Source organism: Uloborus diversus, chromosome 1 (genome assembly GCF_026930045.1).
Source record: "Uloborus diversus isolate 005 chromosome 1, Udiv.v.3.1, whole genome shotgun sequence".
Classification (NCBI taxonomy): Eukaryota; Metazoa; Arthropoda; class Arachnida; order Araneae; family Uloboridae; genus Uloborus; species Uloborus diversus.
In genome coordinates, this window is record NC_072731.1 from 51,993,670 (window position 1) to 52,015,226 (window position 21,557).

At 36.0% G+C, this 21,557-nt stretch overlaps 1 protein-coding gene across 1 annotated transcript in view; it reads right to left on the reverse strand.

Moving 5' to 3' along the window:
* The window catches only part of LOC129229599 (retinol dehydrogenase 12-like), a 504,643-nt gene that overhangs the window by 444,518 nt on the left and 38,568 nt on the right, over positions 1 to 21,557 (reverse strand). Inside the window, exon 7 of the mRNA XM_054863939.1 lies at positions 8,596 to 8,789. Within this exon, the coding sequence (XP_054719914.1) occupies positions 8,596 to 8,789 (194 nt within the window). The remainder of the gene's footprint in view (positions 1 to 8,595; positions 8,790 to 21,557) is intronic.

The window sequence follows — 21,557 nt, forward strand, 5'->3', positions numbered from 1 at the left end:
GCTGACAATACAAGATTTAGTCTTTAATGTTTCGGCTTTTTTTCTTCTGTTTTTTTTTTTTGTTTTCTTTACATTTGAAGTAACACTTTCATTATCGGTGGATGCTAGAGCATCAAACTGATTCGATAATTGGATAGAATCCGTGGGGTGTTTAGCCTTGGAAGTGGAAGAGCCTTTAAACGATTCAAATTTCCTTTCCATGTTATGTATTCGATTTAGCAATTGCTCTTCCCTGAGACGAGCATTTTCGTGCTGAATACCATTGATATAGTGTGAAAGGGAAACCCGAGAGTTCATTGCTCTGTGTTTATTGCTTAGTAAAGCAAATTTCAATTCTGAATCGTCAGAGTTCTGAATTTTCTTGTCGAAGTAATCACAGATAATGCGTAGGTTGTGGTCACATTGACCAAGAGTACCTAGGTCCTGTGTTTCGAGAGAATACAAATTGATTTTGGAGATAAGGTCCTCAATAGAGGTAATGTCAAGGGTGGGGAGGGGGTAATCAACTCCAACATGACTTACCTCATATTTCCAGTCCTTGGATGAATCATCAGTTGCAGCCATCATCTGTCATGAAATCAGGGAAACTCTTATGAGAGAGTTGCTCGTTTTGGTCCTGAAAAGGACCGAGCAGGATCTACCCGGGTTGGCCGGAAGGATGTACCGGACCTATCTCAATAGGCCGCGGTAAACCAACGGGCTACTACCGGGAAGGGAGACAAGCCTACTCCGCCACTGGCGGTGATGAGTGAAACCCCGCGCCGGGGGTGGGAGAAAACGTGAGTCGATCCGTAGCGAGGCAGGAGGAGGTAGAAAGACGTCCTTCTCAGGCGGCGGTCGAAAGAGGAATCCCAGTAACAATCTTCAGAAAACGATTTTTTTTCTAACATTATGTATAAGTTTTGTGATCACGTGACGCTGGAACGTCCCGGCTGCCAAGAAAACCAAATATCTAGCGCTAAGGAAACCAAACGTCAGCAGCCAACAAAAGCAAATCCACCGCCAAGAAAGACGAAAGAAAATAAACGCGACTAAGTACAGTTTACACGACAGAACAAGTTGGGGTTTTCTGGGTTTTTCACCCCTCTGTATCTCAGCCCTATGAAGACCCCCGGAGTTGATTTTTGGTATACTCAATCTCTAGTGGCCCGTGACGACGTAAACAAAAATATAATCCCCTGGAATATCAGGGGGAGGAGGAATTTAAATTAGAAAATCGCTCTTCAAAATTTTTGCTTTCTTTCACAGGGCTGCAGCCCAGACGATGAAAGGAATCAAGCTGAATTTTCGCACACACATTCCTCGTGCCTTACTAATGTGCCTTTTGTGCCATTTGACCCCCTCCCCCCTCGTTTTTACCCCCCAAATTGCATCTTCCCGGGGTTCTGCCACAGCCCACCGGAGGGCTATTGTAATGATTTTTTGTATACTTATTCTTGGGGACCATTGAGTACACATACAAAAATTCGACTCATAGGGACATCATGGGCCGGCGCAATTAAAGTTTGAAAATCACTAATTTCCCCTGAATTCTTATGTACTTTCTTAGCTCATTGGGTTTGTTAATCTCTGAGGGCAATTGCTGGGTTAAAACAGATCTAACAGTTATTCATAAAGGGAATGAGGGAGAAGGGATCATTTCAGGATATGAAATTAAATCAAGGCGTGCATGCGCGTGGACTCATTAGGCTTTCTGTTTTAAGATTCCATATTGTTTGTTTGTATTTAAGCAGAGAAACAAATTAATGAGTAAGATTAGGATGCGGTCCCCCCCCCCTCCACAAGTTTTGTCGATACGAAATTTCCTTCCCCCCTTTTTTCAGTTTTGATATATTTAAGAGGGGAAAAATTTTTAAATGTCGGTGCGAAACTGGTGTGAAACCATTAGAATATTTTGCTTGACATATTATATGAAACTATACGCATATGAATATGATACAACTTTATGATTAAAAGCGAAAAAGAGTAATTTTTCTTGGTTTGCTTATTTTCTAAATTAATGCATTTTTCACAAACATAAGAGATTATGAATTGAAAATATATGAAATACATGTGTGGATATCCGTGTTTTGCGGGTTTGGCAGACAAAATTTTTGTAATTAATTTAAGCAAGACTTTTAATGAGCTAAGTTCGCGCGCATCATGCGCAGTCGCTGTGGTAAATTTGGGATATCCACGATTTGTCGTAGAGTACAGTTGTATAGGATCTTCTGACACATTCAAATTTAAAATATTTAATGGCTTCTTTTCTTTTTTTTCGCTTGTTGATAATGCGTTATTTCGCTTTTTTAATGAACGTTTAAACAAAACTAGGTATTAAACAGGACGAAGACTTCCATCAAAAGAAAGATAAATCTCCAAACAATAAAAATTATCCCATAAAACGTAAAATAGTATACGATTTAAGAAAAAAAGTCATTAAATTAAAAGTGAAAAGCTAGATTAAAATAGCCGCAAGCTGTAAAACATTTTTAAAAAAAAACCTTCATGAAAATGTTGACTAATCCGTCAAATAAAGAAACTAATAGCATTTATTGCGACGTTGTAAAATACTCGAAAACAATATAATTTAAAATATAGTATTTTATTATCCAAGAAGTTTTCTTTGCAACAGAGAGGATACAAGGATTGCAATAAAATTTAAACTGCAAAATTCTCTCAAAGTGAACATAGAATCTAAATGGTCAGAAAATAACTTGACGTAAAATCAGGCTTGCCATTATTGTTCCTTAAAAACACAAAACAGCGTTGTTTCAATTGAAAATTCTCGATTCTAAAAATACAGACAAAGTAATAATATCAATGCAAAAAGATGTGATATCTCATCAAAAACATCCCTGTTGTAAAAATTTCCCCGCCAAGAAATCCTTTAACTTTTCTGCATAAAAAAAGAAGGCCTTCACATCCTGAACACCAAAAACCCGCAGCCTTAAAAAGTTATGATATCTAGTTTGCCCGCCAAGTATCTCTGCCAAACTATTATCCTCCCTCTTCTCCTGTTTCATCACACCTACTTCCATTAGAACCTCCTCCCACTTCCAACTCCTCAGAAATATGGATAGATACTTTAAATTGTTCAACTTGCTTGGTGGGAAGCTTTTTGCGCAGCAAGCAACAGCTTGCACCACCCAAACACAACCCAAAGCTTCCCGCCAAACAGGATAAACAATTTAAAGGATCTATCCATATTTCTGAGTTGGAAGTGGGAGGAGGTTCTAATTTAAGTAGGTGTGATGAAACAGGAGAAGAGGGAGGATAATAGTTTGGCAGAGATACTTGGCGGCCAAATTAGATATCATAACTTTTTAAGGCTGCGGGTTTTTGGGGTTTAGGATGTGAAGGCCTTCTTTTTTATGCAGAAAAGTTAAAGGTTTTCTTGGCAGGAGAAATTTTTACAACAGGGTTGTTTTTGATGAGATCATTATTTACATGTTTTCTATTGTATTAAAGTGCTTTAAAAAGTGATCCAGCAAAATGGGACAGATATGAATAAAGAAGACATTCATATGCGAAAATGTCCACTTTTAGCGTATAAAATCTATTGGGGTAATTACATAAGATAATATATATTTCAAATGTTTTTACTATTTCCTTCTTCCATGCCAGTGAATACACTTTTTTATTCGAAAAGAAAATTGTTTGTTGGAGAGATTCTCTCTTAAAATCTCTAGACGTTGTTCTCTTCCAATGTTCCTGTATTTTGTATTGATTCTTAATTAATATGAACAGAAAACCAATTGTTGTCGAAACGCAACATATAGAAACGAACATTATCAAAAAATTTATTTCCATCTTAGACTTCAATAGTAAGACTGATGTACCTTAACGCCGCAAATCTAAAACATCGTTAATGGCTAATAGCTCAGTCGGTAAAGCGCTCTGCTAGCAACCCTAGGGTCTGGGGTTCGAACCCGGCAGCAGGCGGGAAAGTTTTCAGCATTTATTACCCGTTCGTTTAAAAAATAATTAATTTATAAATGAAGGATTTTCAATTGTTTTTGATTGAAAAATTTTTATTTTCGATTTTCTTATTCAACGGAAAACATCGATGTGGATAAGGGTGTGTAGTTTATTACTATTTTTTTTATATCTATACTAATCGTATAAAGCTGAAGTATTTGTTTGTTTGAGCGCGCTTATCTCAAGAACTACTGGTTCGAATTCAAAAATTATTTTTGTGTTGAGTAGTCCTATTATTGAAGAAGGCCGTAGGCTATAATTTACATTGATATATTAATTAGAAAAACAGTTATTCAGTGTTTTATGCAATTTTTAACAGTTTTTAGTATTTTCTACCAAACAGATCATAAACCAATTGCACCAGAAAAATATTTTTCTACTAAAATATAAGAAATTTATTTTGAGGTATGATAACAAAAAAAAAAGTTTTTGCAGTTGAAGCAGTTTTTGTATTTTTTATGAATTTTTGGAGAAAAAAAAAACCTTTTTTCCGCATTTTTTTCTGAGTTTAATTTTTTCTAAACTCATGCCGCAAAAAGTATAAAGGCCTCTTTTCTGAAATTTAACTATGCAATAGTAAAACTATTTCGCCTTCTTCAGAAAAAAAAGCTATCAATAATACGCAATAGTTTTTTTTTTATAAAAAAAAACTTTTTTTATATAAAAAAACTCGCGGTTTTTTGCATGATCTTTGTTCTATATACAAAGAAAAAGATTGTTAATTACCATCAGAGGTAGATATGCATAGATCGTATAGATAGATGGACAGATAATTAGAGGTCGACATAGGTACATGGTCAGTAAGAGATAGATTGGCCCGTATTTACGGCGATTATTCTCCCTCCCCCACCCCATCCCGACATTGAAAAATTAAAGCATTTGCTTAAAAGTGAACGGGCTTTTCCGATAAAATGGGCACTGAGAATACACCTCCCTCCCCCCTCCTTTGGGGCTGCTTGCATAGAAAGACGAACCAGCTGGTCGCCGCTAAAGCCCTCGAGTGGCTATCTATTTATGTGTTTTTGCGAAGAGTTTTAAATCTGATGAGACTTTAATAGGTTTTTTCGAAAAGGTGTGTACGCATTTTAGTTGAAGAAAATGATCATTTCACACCAGAAAGGGGGGGGGGGATTTTTTATTCAACGGACTTCCTTTAAATTCTTAGCACGAGCAACGTCGTGCGGGTTCTGCTATATATATATACTAGTGTATCTTGTATATATATTAATACTAGTGTTTATATTAATTATATTAATACTATTATATTATAAAACTATTATATTAATACTAGTGTATCGATTATAAAACTATTTCAATGCTGTAATTATTCAGTAGTACATAACATTCTGAACTACTGGGCTTAGATTTTTTTACTATTATTTTTTTGGGGGGGGGGAGTTAAGCAGTCGGGTTTTTTGTTTTTATTTAATAATTATTTTTTATTTTCTTGAAAAAAAATGTGTGTTGCAGAGATTCTCACTTAAAATCTGTAGAAATTGTTCTCTTTCAACGTCCCTGTATTTTGTATTGATTCTTCATTAATATGAACAGAAAACCAATTGTTGTAGAAACGCATCATGGAATAGAAGTGAACATTATCAAACAATTTACTTCAGTCTTAGACTATATCGCTGAAAGTAAAACCTGGAGGGAAAAAAACCCGTTCATGAAATATAGACATTTTTGCTACAATTAAATATTACTTTACTCCATTATTTCATCAAATTAAATTTTCGTAATAAAAATTAAAAAGTCATTACAACGTCCCAACCTGCCCCACTAGGTGGGGTAACTTTTGACACTAGATAAAACGTAAATGGATAAGAAATATACTATTCCTAATTGATTAAAAAATCTTTATTTACAAACTTACAGCCTAAAAAGTTCATTAGGTTCCATATTCTTTTTAAATTTACTTATATAGTGTCTTCAGAGTTCTTTTGCTCAATCCATATGTTTCAGCAGCCTCTCTAATTGAAATCTTATATCAATAAGAGCATTTTCTGCTACTGTTAAAAGAACTGTAGCCCTCTTCTCAATTTTAGTTCATTTAAACCATTCATCAAATTTAATTTATGCTTTTCTGTTTCGTACACTGGTGGGACAGTGTCCCAACCTGCCACACTTAGGCTGTTATTATACTATATGAACTTTTTAAAAGTTAGGCTTAGCAGTACAATACTTTTTTTAACCTTTAAACTATTATGAAAGGACATATTTTAATTCCAACATGCTCTGATTTGTATGTCAAAAATTCAAAAGTACACTATATAGTAGACACTCCTATCATCCATGATATCCTAAGAAAACTAATTTCTGTTACAAAATTGAAGCTGAAATGTATGGTGTTTGGTGTCAAAAGGTGGGCCATGTCCCAAGTTGCCCCCTCCCCCTTCTCCTATAGTTCATTTTTGTGAATATAATTATGTTGTTTTTTTTTCCGATCATGTTTTTATTCTAGAACTGTAACGATTTATTTTAATTTGTGTTTTTCCAACTAGAAATACTGTGTATGGGACCCCGTATTTGGAATGCTCGGTACCTTTCCAGGTTTTTGTTTCCGAATCAAAACGTAGCGTGTGCGATATTTGATATGTTTTTCACAATTTTACTAATATTTGCGACAGATTTCTTGATTCTTTTCCTCTTTTTTGATTTATCAATTTTTAAAAACGAAAAACGACGGCGATAATTTGTAATGTTGTATTATTCGTGGATATTGCTTTTAATGCATTCATAAATCGTTTTTATACCAAAAATAGCTCTAAATTTCGGCTCAATATGCTTTGTATTTTATACTAGTGAGGAAACAGAAATAAGTATCGTAAACCAAAAGTAGAAGCTGAAAGATAGCTGAACAATTACAGCAAAACGTTCAAATGCATGATGACACGTGTCACCGAAGAAACGTAAATATAAACTTTAAGAAATCGTGTTCTAAACAAAAGTGAATATTAGCGATTTTGGACGTTTAAAATCGGGGAGGACCCCCCCCCCCCCCAAAAATGAAGTTGGTCAGCACCCCCCCGCGCTGGAAAATACTCGCAAGGAAGAGGGGGGTCGTCATCTCAATCGATGAACTTATAATTTTAAAACAGTATTCAATCTATAGTCACTTTTTATAACACATCGTAGATTATTACATATTTCTAAACATTAACATTCATGCAATATTTAGAGAAATAATCTTGATTTTAATTGTCAATTGCATTGATATATTTAAGATTGATTTTTTATTGTTTTCTCATTTACTTTTATTTCTCACGTGTAAATCATTTCTAGAACAATTAGATATTCCCCGTCTTTGGTTCAACTAGGTTTTTCGGGGGGGGGGGGGCAGCTTTTGTTCAAATATTGTTTTCAGCATTTTTTCAAAACTTATGACTGCTACTTTAGGTCTACTGACTGTATATCCACTCTATACGATCTGAAATATTGTACATAGTCTATACAGATGTACCAAACACCCAACACCTAAGAGCTGTTGAGTCACCCCCCCCCCCCCCTCCAAGAAAAAAAAGAGGGAGAAGGAAAGAGATACTAAGGTTTCAAAAAGAACACAACCCTCAAGCATTCCAATATTTCAATGCCACAGTCTGTGAGCCAATGAAATTGTCCGCAAAAGTTCATGACCCCCCCCCCCCCCTACTTTTTTTCATGATCACACTTGCAATTTAGAATTTAGGACGTTATTGTTAAAAATTATATCATACAAAGTTCAGAAGGAAATTCCTGTAATTTCCTTACAGAAATTTCCTTCTGAGGGAAATTTCCTTAATAGAAATATTTCATTCGTACTGCAAAATACCTTACGGTTCTTTTTTTTTCTTTCTGTACATACAATTTTTATAGTTCTGAAATTTTCAGTTTAAAAAGTAAAGATTCGCCGGAGACGACAATTAAGCGAAGCGGGAAACGGAAGGAAAGAACACCAAGACATTTTCGCAAATTTAAATGCACGCCAAAGTTCGGGTTGTATCAATTGCAAGCGGCGGCTATCACCCCCGCGATAAAATTAGCTCTGGGAGGGCATGGCTAAGTACCTTCTCCTCGTGAATGCACAATACCTTCCACGAAGTCTTCAAAAGGCTTTTCTAGATTCGTGTTAACAGTGTAAAAGCTTTTCTTTGCACCATACATATGTTTTCTTTAAATTTTTGAATTAAATACTAGAATGTCGCCCATCAAGGTATGACGGGCAAAAATTGCTTCTACATTTGAACGAAGTCATTGCCTGTTTGGTGATATTTTGATAATTGAAACTGTAACCGTAACTCCAGTGAATTAACCCTAAACTCCAGTAGGTAGCGGTTATTGTTGACCACTTTTTCGTTTCTTCATCTCCCTGAAATGACACATTCTTACCAATAAAACAGTTAAGTTGCCGGATCGAGTTCAGCCTTGTCACGATAAAGCTTTCCCTGCATGTTAAACGTTACCAAAACATATTATCAAATTATCATGCCGGGGCGCGAGTTTCATTGTTGAAACACGCGGGTTACTCGATCATCGGCTATTATATATAAGAGGATTAAATTTTGACTCGCTTAAATCCATGTCGTTTTGATACAGTTTCAAATTATCTCCAGCATTTCCAGGGTAAAGGTACAAGACTTTTCAGTCAAAATCACTTACTATATAGTCCCTCCCTGAAATGTCAAACCGACGATCTTCTCGCTGTTTTCAAACAATCGCCTTGCCATCGCCCTGCTAGACGCTATACCTTGCAATTTCTCCTCTTTGCAGTCGCCAAAGTACTTCCCAGTAGTTCTCTCCAGATTAGGGTGAACGGCGGCGTGGATAGTTGTTTGCGCACCTTCTGCAGAAGACTAGAAGGCGAAAAAAAAAAAAGATGAACGGATAATTTTTTTCTTAAGAAAAAATAAATATTTGCATCATTTCATGTAAATTTTTCTGCTAAGAAACATGTTGAGAAATTAAGGAATAAAAATCAGTACAAAAGTAATGTATGGATAAGTATTCGACCTTTTTGCCGAAGGAAAAAAAAACCTGTAGCGTTGGAACGTAAAAACCCTCAGAGTAGTCTCTTTGGGATTCGGTACTTTTCCCAGCAGTGCTGCCATTTTTGGAAGTATTATGAGCAGTCCTATTTCGGAATGGTGTTTAGCGCGTCTGTCGTTGACACCATAATGTTCTCACTTGTCGGAAATGTCATTCTTTTTAATCACCTCTTGAGTTTATGAAACAGCGAGAAGTCAAAGGGGGCCATTACAGGAGAGTAAGGAGGTTGAACCACAGGAGTCTGACGTTCCGAAAGCAATTTAGAAAACAAATACGTGAAATGTGTTTGAAAATCCTCACCGAAAGCCGTTTACATTTTCCGAATGGTTTTTCTACTTGCCTGTCGCCCGGTTTCTGGCAATGTTTCATACAGTTAGGCTGAACGCTATAGGCAGAAGGAGAAACATTCACACCTGTGAACAAAGGTTCAAGGTCAGCTGAAGCAAGCGGATTGATTCTTGTCCATCAGGTTTTCACAAAAAAAAAGCATAGTAAAATCTGATGGTTTTCTAAAAGCCCGCGTATGATTACTTCTTTTGCTTCCGCAGTTCGGCTGTTAGTATAAGCGAACACCTTTTTCTTTGCTCAGAACAACTTGGTATACTGAACCAGACATACACTGGTGTGAAAAAATTAAGGACGAGACAGTTTTTTCAATATAACTTTGTACAAAAGCTTTCCAAATCAACACATTTAATACCGTAAGATCCCCAATACGTAAGGACATGTGAAATGTAAGCAACACTTACTAAAAGAGAAATCAGAGGGATAAAAAGAAGCTTTATTGAAAAAGTAGCATGGAGCGCAATGTGACTGAAGGCCGAAACATCCCTGTGATGGGTGTCCAGCAAGAAACATCCGGTCTTTAGTAGGGGATATGACCTCCCCGACTGCTAGGCAGGTTTCACAGCGTCTGCCCATGCTGAGAATGAGGGTGTCAATGAGTTGTTGAGGCATTGCTGCCCATTCGTCTTGCAGCGCCAATCGAAGCTCCCGAATCGTTACTGGTGGTAAGGTACGAGCTGTCAAGCGTCTGCCTAGAAAATCCCATACATGCTCGTTGGGATGGGATCCAGAGATCGTGCCGGCCAATCCATACATTCAATATCCTCACTCTCTAAGAGCTGTTCGGCAGCTACTGTGCGATGACATGGTGCATTGTCGTCCATGAAAAGGAACTGCAGACCCATAGCGCCTCTAAAAAGACGCACATATGGAAGAAGAATCTGTCGAAGATGTGAAGGTCTGTACGACTACCAAGCATGATGCCTCCCCAAACGAGAACACCGCGATCTCCATACCTGTCCCTTTCAATGATGTTCGAGGGATGATTGTGGCTTCCCCGCTCTCTCCAGATGAGTATGCGATGAGAATCGCTACTCAGACTGAATCTGCTCTCATTTGTAAAGAGTACTCGTCCCCATTCATTGTCTCTCCAATTCCAGTGTTCTCGGCACCACAGAGAACGCCTTCTCCGATGAGCAGGCGTTAGAGGTACACACCGTATAGGGCGTCGTACAAACAGACCACCACCGTGCAGTCTTCTGGCCACGGTAAAACGCGATATCAGTCTTCCAGTCGCCTGTATTGTGTGTCTAGCGAGTTCTCCCGCTGTCTGCCGCCTGTTTCTTCTGGCCTGTAAGACAATATACCGGTCATCTGCGGGTGTGGTTCCTCGTGGACGACCACTACTGAACCCCCGGATAGCTGTTCCTGTAGTTTGAAACTGTCTCCAAAGTCGTGAAACGATGCTGTGAGCAATTCCGAACTCTGCAGCCACACTTGTCACACTGCGGCCTTCCTCCAACTTCACAATGATTCGACCTCGGGTAAAAGCATCCAGATGTCGTCTAACAGATTGATTATTCGCCATTTCTCGCTGAGGCAGCAACTCGGTGTGATTTTAACAGCTATACGGCGTGCAATCTCTTTGCCAGAAATACTGATCTTACACCGACAACATGCTTTATACTACTCAGACACTCCCCCATTACGTGTGCCTGCATATCTGCGCATGTGCTACCGTACATCACCTTACTTAATCTCCTGATTGGTCTTTCTGTCCGCTCTGCCTCTTCGTTCAGCTGATATGCTAATTTTTCGACTTCGTCCTTAATTTTTGCACACCAGTGTAGTATGTTGTCTGGGGCATACCCATGTGACACCAGGACGATTTGAAACTTTGACATGTAGCAGGACGTTTTCTCAAAAACCGTACCTTTCGCTAAACTTTGGAGAACTGGGAAGAAAAGTATCGAAAAAAAAGGCAGCGAGGCAAAGAAAAGACAGCAGTTACTCTAGCAGTCCTGGCGGCTAGAACTATAAGGAATTTTACTGTGCAAATTCACGGAATGCTTAATTCAAACTACAAATGAGGCAGTGAGAAGCAAAGGGATGCAAGTGGCAAAATTAAAAATTTGGAGATAACCAGTACAAATGGAAGGTGGACCTCTTCTCTGTCTTTCTGCAAGAGACACGGTAGTTATCAAAATAATAGAAACACCTGTGAATAAAAGTGACATTTTTGCGTGCGCTTCGTAAGTAATAAAGAATAAAACTAGATGTCAGGGTTTTTTTCTTTTTTTTATAAATAGCAATGTATATGTTCTGGAAGTATATGGTGACTTAATTAAAGTTCTGAAAGTCTTGGATTTTTTTTTCAAACACGTGAAATGTCGGACCTCTCAAATTTTAAAAGAGGCCAAATTGTTGGAGCGCTTCTAGTTGGAGCAAGGGTAACTGAAACGTCTCAACATTTTGGCTTTTGTAGAGGTAGAGTACCTAAAGTCATAACAGCATACACACAGCTTAGTAAGACAAACTCGGCAAAGCGAAATAGAGGGCGGAAAGAGAAGCTCAGTGAGAGAAACCGACGGGTGTTGAAGCGGGTTTTAACGTATAAACAGCGAACAACAGCATCAAAAAAATTAAAACAGAACTCAATCGCCATCTGGATTTACCAGTATGAGTGATTACAGTTAGAAGGCACCTTTAGAAACAGAACATTTTGGTACAATAGCGATTACCAAAACACTTGTCACAGATGTTAATGCTAAACGTCGTTTACAACAGTGGTGCCACACTCACAAATTCCGGTTTATTGATGAGTGGAAGTGACAAATCGTTTTTTACTTTTCCCTACTACAGGACAGGTACAAGTTTGGAGGACACCAACACAAGCATATGATCGTCATTCTCTCTTTCCAACTGTCAAGCATGAAGGAGGATCTGTCACGATATAGGAAGCTATGTCGTGGTTTTTCGCTAGACCAGTTGTAACCATAAGAAAGGAGGATCACTGGGGAGCAGAATGGAGACATTTTAGCTGACCAGATCCATCCTATGATGCAAACTTTGTTGCCTGTAGGAGATGGAATTTCGCAAGCTGATAATGCACCTATCCATGCAGCGGGACTTGTTTAAGAGCCATTGTCTGTAAGGATCAGGCAGGTTGTGATTGTTGACATTTTTAATTTTTTTTTATTTTCACATATGTTGTTCCTTATCATGAATGTAATGTAAATCCGAAATTTGAGCTTTGTCTGACTCACCGTTTTTGAGAAAACATTTTTTTTTTTGTTTAGGGGGCGTTTCACATTTTTGCCGGTTTTTCAAATTTGCAGATTTTAATGTGCTTGTTTCTTGAAGCGCCCTTATAATGACATGGATTTTTCTATTCCATATTACTATATGGTCTTGTTAGATACTGTTACAGCTGTCAAATCGGTGACACTACGAGGGCGACGCCCACAAACTCCGTTTAAAAATGACCGAAAATGAATTTTTTTCTATGTTCAAGGCCAATTTTCTCAAAGTGCCTTCATGATGATACCAACATTTTTAGATTATTTTCTAGCCACACTTACATACATCAAAAATATGTATCAAAATCGGTGTCACTATAAGGGCGCCAGAAGATATTGGAACTTCTATTCAATAAATTTCACAAAAACACAAATATTTAAAATCTAACTACAACTGTCGCCCTCATAGCAGAGATCTGATACTAAATTTGGTTGATAACCAACATGTTTGTCTAACATTTGCACAAAATAATCGGTGTCACTCCTATTATTTTTGGAAATATAATCGTTCGAAGTTAGTACGTTATGGCGTTTTTTAATATTTATTTATTTAATCTTTTTACCCCCAGATAGTTCTTTTGAACATATTTATTTTTAGTTTAATACAAAAATGTGTATCTTTTAACATAAATAGCTTTGGGCAGTAAGAGCGTCTTTTTCTTGAATAGAAAATGCCCGTTTTGATATAGGTATAGGCGGATGTATTGTGCATAATATGTCTAGATTATCAGACCGATACTCATCTTGTTTTTTCGGCCAAACAAATCTATTTATTCCAATTGTTCTTGACATACATTTGACCTCAACTTGCAAATGGATTTTATACGAAAGATGTATAGAGAGAAGCTCTTACAAACATCTTATATAAATGCTTCAAATTTTCAACTAATAAATACCCCTGCATTGCCAAAAGTTCAATTTAATGAAATTGGATGGGCTCTATCTTTACGAGCTCCGTTCAAGTTCACTTCAAAAAGAAGGAGTATTTATAAGAACAATTTACGATTGGTGAAAATATTGGGAAAAAACAACATCCCTGTCAAGTTGCACACTAGATGAGAAATGCAGTTCGTAAAGGGGAAAAAACTGTTCGTTGCTTCAGAGTATTGTACTATGAAACAAATCCTATCCCTTTTTTTTCGATGGAAGAAACAAAAAAACGAATGCATTCTCAATACATCAAATGAGAATATTGAAGAAAGCGAACATTCAGAATCTGAAACTGAATTTGAGGATAACGTAAACCAAAACGAAGAAAACATTAAGAATCAAATCAAACCAATTTCAGAAAGGGGTCATTCCATGTCAAGTGATCCAAAGTTTTTTCCCTCACCTTTTTGTATTTCTTTGAAATTTGGCTCATCGATTGTACCCTTTGAGGTAATCAAAAGTCCAAATTTTTAGATTTTTATCTCTATTATTTTTTTATTTATGACACTTTGATTTTTCGAAAAACCCGCTTTTTTTCATGGATGCTTGAACATAAAATGGACGATAACTCAGCACCAAATATAGATAGAAAGATTTGGTAAAAAGCATTTTAAAGTACATTAGTTGCTGTTTAATGGGATATGCAACGTGTCTAATTTCAAAAAAAAATTAATTTTAAAAAAATGAAATTTAAATTTTAAATTTATATTTCTCAGAAAAGGTATAATGAATTTTTTAAAAAAAATTCTCAAAAATTTGTGTGTATTTTATCTTCATTTGTGCAAATTTCAAGTTGGGATCTCAATGGGATCATATTTTTATGAATTTTTAAATAAAATTTGACTTACGAAATAATGACATTTTTCAGATTCTAACTAGTTAAATATGGGGTTCTTTTACTGGGGATGGTCTAGTAAGTAGTAATTGATCATGACTATGCTCGAAATGAACTGACATGACTTTGTAGATTAGTACCCCCCCCCCCCCTCCGCCACACAACCACTTTTTATCTTTTTTTTTTTTTTTTTTCAAAACTGTATTTAAAAAAAAGCCGGCACGTAAGAGTTATAACCATAATAAACTGGGACGCACGCTGCTAAACATCAGTAGTGACTAAAGCTTATAAATGGGGGGGGGTCATAAAAAATAAAAGTCAGAAAAACTGAACTCATTTGCAGCTTTTTTTTCTTTCGGAAAGTGAGACGGTAGGGGGAGGGGGGCAATCTGGAATGAAACATAATAACATGGAAGGTTATGCTCAAATTAGCAAAATTTATTTGATATATAACTGCTTTTAATATATGTATAAATAGATCTCGCTGCATTGCTCTCGTTTACAAGTGAAATTAAAAGAAAACTAGCATTAAAGAAAAGAAAAAACAGCTGCACTCCAAATGTTGTTGAAAGACAGTTTTATGTGGACGGACATATGACCTGATACTGGTTTATTTTTAGTTTGGTGTAAAAAGAATGAAACAACACGGGGGGAAACACTCCTATTTTGCTGTGATCTTGGGGAAAACTATTTCTTTCCTCCATCCAAATTTGAAAGTTGGTGCAGAGGTAAGGTACGAAATGAATCATAACTTTCCTTATCAGATAGTGAAATAATCAAGTACACTTTGTGAATTTCGGACTGAAAAAGAAACACTTGGTCTGAAAAAAAAAAGCATCAGGTGAAGCGTGATACTAGTATAGTGTTAATCGTATGTGTGAGTGAATGTGAGGGGGGGGGGTAATGTACTTTGTCTTGCTTTAAAGAAGAACATTTACCAACTTTTAATATGTTTTCTATTCATTTTGTTTTATTCTATTTATTTATTTATTTTTTACATTTTAAAAATAGTTTTGGAAAAAAATAATAAAAGTGGTGGCCCGGGGGAAGGGGTCTTTTTCTTACTTTAAAGAAGAATATTTACCAATTTTTAATAAGTTTACTATTCATTTTGGTTTTTTATTCATTTATTTATTTTTTACATTTTGAAAATAGTTTTGAAAAAAATAAATAAATAAAATAAATAAAAGTGGTGGTGCGGGGGGGGGGTGTTCTTGCCAATTTACAAATTCACGTCAGCTCATTTCAAGCATAGTTATGATCAATTACTACTTAGTAGACCATCCCCAGTGAGAGAACCCCATATTTAACTAGTTGGAATCTGAAAAATGTCATTATTTCATAAGTCAAATTTTATTTAAAAATTCATAAAAATATGATCCCATTGAGATCCCAACTTGAAACTTTGCACAAATGAAAATAAAATACACACAAATTTTTGAGAATTTTTTTAAAAAAATTCATTATACCTTTTTTGAGAAATTTAAATTTAAAATTTAAATTTCATTTTTTTTTAATTTAATTTTTTTTGAAATTAGTCATGTTGCATATCCTATTAAGCAGCAACTAATGTACTTTAAAATGCTTTTTACCAAATCTTTCTATCTATATTTGATGCTGAGTTATCGTCCATTTTATGTTCAAGCATCCATTAAAAAAAGCGGGTTTTTAGAAAATTCAAAGTGTCATAAATAAAAAAATAATAGAGATAAAAATCTAAAAATTTGGACTTTTGATTACCTCAAAGGGTACAATCGATGAGCCAAATTTCAAAGGAATACAAAAGGGTGAGGAAAAAAATTTCCCAAATTTTGGATCACTTGACATGGAATGACCCAAAGACGGTCATCTCTTATTGAAAACTGCTAATTTTGTAGCACTAAAACATAGGAAAACATGGTATCCCAGAAAAATAGCAGAAGTTGACCATTTGCAAGTTTAGGTCAAATGCATGTCAAGATCAATTGGAATAAATAAATTTGTTTGATCGGAAAAACAAGACGAGTATTGGTATAATAGTCTAGATATGTTATGCACAATAGATCCACCTGGTACCTATATCAAAACGGGCATTTTCTGTTTAAGCAAAAGACTCTCTTGCTGTCCAAAGCTGTTTATGTTATAAGGTACACTTCTTTGTTTTAAATTAAAAATAAATATGTTCAAAAAAAAAAAAAAAAAATATGGGTGTGAAAATATTAAATAAATAAATATAAAAAAACCGCCATAACGTACTAACTTGGAACGATTATATTTCCAAAAATAATAGGAGTTACACCGATTTTTTTAGTGCAAATGTTAGACAAACATGTTGATTATCAACCAAATTTAGTATCAAATCTCTGCTATGAGGGCGACAGTTGTAGTTAGATTTTAAATATTTGTGTTTTTGTGAAATTTATTGAATAAAAGTTCCAATATCTTCTGGCGCCCTTATAGTGACACCGATTTTGATACATAGTTTTGATGTATGTAAGTGTGGCTAGAAAATAATCTAAAAATGTTGGTGTCATCGTGAAGGCGCTTTGAGAAAATTGGCCTTGAACATAGAAAAAAATTCATTTTCGGTCATTTTTAAACGGAGTTTGTGGGCGTCGCCCTCGTAGTGTCACCGATTTGACAGCTGTAACTGTATCTAACAAGACCATATAGTAATATGGAATTGAAAAATCCATGTCATTTATAAGGGAGCTTCAAGCAACAAGCACATTAAAATCTGCAAAATTGAAAAACCGGCAAAAATGTGCCACGCCCCCTAAACAAAAAAAAATTGTTTTCTCAAAAACGGTGAGTCAGACAAAGCTCAAATTTCGGATTTACATTACATTTATGATAAGGAACAACATATGTGAAAATAAAAAAAATTAAAAATGTCAACAATCACAAATGCTTTAAACTGCCTGATTCTTACAGACAATGGCTCTTAATCTTGGTTTGATGAACACGAGGATGAAGTTAAAACATCTGCCTTGGCCACCACTGTAACTTGACCTTAAAATAATTGAACCGTTATTCTCTATTTTAGAGCAATCGATACGGCATAGATATCCCCCGCCAGCATCTCTTCCAGAGCTTACAAATATATCGTCATGAAGAATGGTACAGAAATTCGCCGAACAATATTCAACACTTTTAGTAATTGATTTCTAGGCGAATACAAGCTGTACTACATGCCTAAGGTCGTCCTACACAATACTAATAAAAAATTCTTTAGAAATCTCAAGTGTTTTCATTATTCTGATAACTATTGTCCGTTTTTCAGAAGTTGAGACTTGGCCACGCCCCCAACACGTAGTATCGGAAGATTCTATATGCGTCTTTTGGGGATGAGGCTTCAGACCAACACTGAGAAAGGTTGCCAGTTGGCCATCGTTATCGCAATGGAAGAAGACGAGTGTTCTATAATTTTCTAAGAAATCACCTCCCACCTTCTCTCTCGAAGAAAAGGTGTGCTACATTTGTTAAGATTTGCAGTGCATTTCTATACGTTTCGGATTAATTTATCATTGATTTTGCAAAGGAAATCCTAAACTTTCTGTTTTTCGCACTAACTAAACATTTTCTGCAAACACGGTGAAGAGTTACAGGTGAAATTGGAACGAAAATGTTTCATTCTATTATGCTGAAACTTTCACAGAACTCAAACGTGGGTTTTAACGCATTTTCTAATTATAAATCTCTGATCGCATTTTGTTAACTTTGCTGGTCAACCATTTCTCACCTTATTTTCCATCCAATTTTCTTCTTTAAAATTGTTTTTTTAAGTATTACACGTAGTATGGGATAAATGAACTACTTTTGCAATGTTTCGAACTGTTTTACTTCGCATATAATGAAGAATTAATTCATTTTCGAATTGCATTTGTTGTTACTTTGCGAATTCGACCCATTTTGAAAATAATTCGTGGAATTTTTGAAGTAAACAAGCAAAAATTAATACCAAACAATCTTTTAACCACTGCATTGAAAAAATAATAAAAAAAAGAAAACGACAGACGACAACTTTAATTTCGAATTTTTCTGAAAATATTTCTATGTCACCTCGTTTTTGGCCTATTTCAAACAGTGAATATTTTGTAAAAAATGTCGGGTTGATGTAATATAGAGACAGTATAAAAAGTTATTGAACTACTATTTCAATTTCTAAGCACTTCATTTTTAACCACATACATTTAAAGCGTACGAATAATTTTGGAAGTCACAGTAGGTAAGTTGCACTCTGTGTGACACATTTCAGTACTTTAGTACTATTTTTTTTTTCAATATAACTTTTATTCTTCAGAAATGAAAAAAGGAACAAAACAAAAGTTAAAGCTTTTCACATGCCAATATGGTTATCTACAGAATAATTGAATGAGTGCCTGAAACAACGTTTTATGTTACTGTTTTGACCTATTTATTTTTGTAAATACGAAAAAATACATGCTTTTTTTTTTTTAATTTTTTCGATTACTCTAAAAGTAATTCAGTTCCTTTCGTACTTTTACGGAACAGCGTTACGTGTGGGGATCATAAAATAGGCAAAAATTTGTTGCCCGTATTCTAATACAGCTCTGAACAAGGACGGATATAAGGGAGGGGCGCTAAGGGCGATCGCCCCTTCCTTGAGTCGAGATGCAGAACGCTTCCACGGCATATTTTTGATACTGAAGTTGAAAATTGTTTTAGCCAATCTTCAATAGTTTTACGAAGCTTGAGCTGTCTGGAAAATGAAATTGTTTCACATATCTTAACACTTAAGAGATAGGGATCCGAACTTTATATAGGAAGTATTTCAAAGTTCCAAAAACTCAATTTTAGACGATTTTAGTGATATTCAATAGGGTTATAGGGTGCAAGGGCTCTTCTCAGGAAAGTTTCGAAAATTGAAGTCCCCTCCCCCCCCCCCCCCCCAAAAAAAGAGAAACTATTATGGGACACCTTTGATGGCGTTAAGGTAAGGGATGTGATTTGGTACACTCCTCTGCAATTTTGTAGAAAAAAAATCCCCCCCTCCCAAGATAACTGAAATGAGACGATCTTTCATGGTGTTTGGAAGGGGGGGGGAGCGGAGGTTTGCGAATTTATAAAAGGGAAAAAGTGTGAAATCAATCGCCCCCTCCTTGAATACTCTCTGGATCCGTCCTTGACTCTGAATGTAAAAGGCGTAATTTTTAGCAAGAAACGTTGCTATAGTCAACCTATTCAATTGTTCAACGTATCGCACATTGCTCCCCCCCCCCCCTCGCACCATTTAAGTGAGCTAACTTTGAGAATTTTGTGTCGAGAAAGAGCATTAAATTTAGAATTTAAATCAGTAGCCGGTGCGGTTTTCCAAATTTTGAATTGTGTCACTTTCCTTGCCGGGATGCAAAATGATTCTTTGTTAAAAACATACATGATCTTAAAAATATTGTGACTTGCGCTATCCAGGGGGAGGGGGAGCCGGTCTTTTCCCTTAAAACAATTGTTAGTGCGATGTTGGTGACTTAGAGCAAATCTAAGGAGCCGTTCACAAATGATGTTACGCTTGAAAGGGGTAGGGAGGGAGGGTTCGGTTTTCATGAACTTCTGATAGTTAGTCTCAAGGGGGAAGGAGGGAATTACAAGAAATGTGACTTCACACATTTTGGTTCAAATAAAAGCGTTCGTTATAGCAAGTGGACGTTAAGCTACTGTTGTACTGAAGTGTTATAACTAACTTCGTTTCTACCCCCTTCTGTTCATAGAAACGAAGTTAATTGGCCGCCCCCCCCCCTCCCGCGCTGGCAAATACTCGCCCTGGGAGTACTCGTCATCTTTTAAAACGGCCCTACCGATGAACCTATAATTTTAAAACAGTATTCCAATCAAAGTCACTTTTTATAACGCACCGAAAATTATTACATATTTCTAAACATTAACATTCATACTATACATAGAGAAATAATCTTGATTTTAATAATCAATTGCATTAATATATTTCAGATTGATTTTTTTTTTCTCATTTACTTTTATTTCTCACATGTAAATCCTTTCTGGAACAACTGGCCAGTCCCCGCCTTTGGTTCAACCAGGTTTTTTTTTTTTTTTTTTTTTGTGTGTGTGTTTGGGGGGGAGGGACTTTTGTTCGAATAATGTTTTCAGCATTTTTTAAAAATAACTGCTACTGTAGATCTACTGATTGTATATCCACTCTAATTGAACTGAAATTTTGTACAATCCATACAGAAGCATCAAAGACCCAGTCCCTGAGAGCTTCTGAGTCATCTCCCCCCTCCCTCAAGAAAAGAGAGAGGGAGATGGAGAGAGATGTACTAAGTCTTCAAAAAGAACGCAACCCTTAAGTATTTCAATGCCACAGTCTGTGTGGCAATGAAATTTTTCTGTCCTCCCCCCCCCCTTTTTTTTATCAGCGCACTTGCAATTTCGAATATAGGACGTAAGTGTTTAAAAGGATATCGTTCAAAATTCAGAAAGCCTATCCTTAATAGAAATGTTTCATTTGGAAAACAAAATACCTTTTTTTCTTTTTTGTAAATACAATGTTTATAGTTCTGAAATTTTCAGTTTAAAAGGTAAAGATTCCCCGTAGACGACAATTACGCGAAGCTAGAAACGAAAGGAAAGAACACAAAGAAATTTTCGCAAATTTAAGTGCCCGCCAAAGTTAGGGTTGTCTCAATCGCAAGCGGTAGCGATCACCCCCGCGCTAAAATTAGCTCTGCTTTCGGGAAGGCGTGCCGAAGTGTCTTCTCCTCATGAATGCACAATACTTGTAATACTAGTAACCCTGGTGGGAGCTGCTCATGATTTAGAAAAAGATTTCAGTGACAGTCTACCATAAATCTCAAATTTAAACGCGTTTTTCTCGAATCTTTAAACAGTTAACTTACATCCCTTTGCTTCTCACTGACTCAAATAATTGAGAAATGTAAGAAAATTTAAAAAAAAAAGCTTTTTAACAACTATTTTCCTTTTAGTAATTTATATTTAAACCAAAAATGAAAATTGCATTACAAATAACTTCGAAAAGAAATGGGAGCCCTTAGACTAGAGGGCCCGCTTGGCGCATGTCTTAATCAGGACCTGGTCCAAGATTTGCCACTGCTTCTTCACAGGACTGTGACAAGAATGCTGAGGTTCCAAACGTAAAAAAATGATTTAAAAGAGATTTTATATTTCTGTGTGCATTCTGAAATTAGTAACCCCTCGATATATCGTGCTTCTTGGGAGACAACAAAAAAACACGATATATCCAAAAGAGC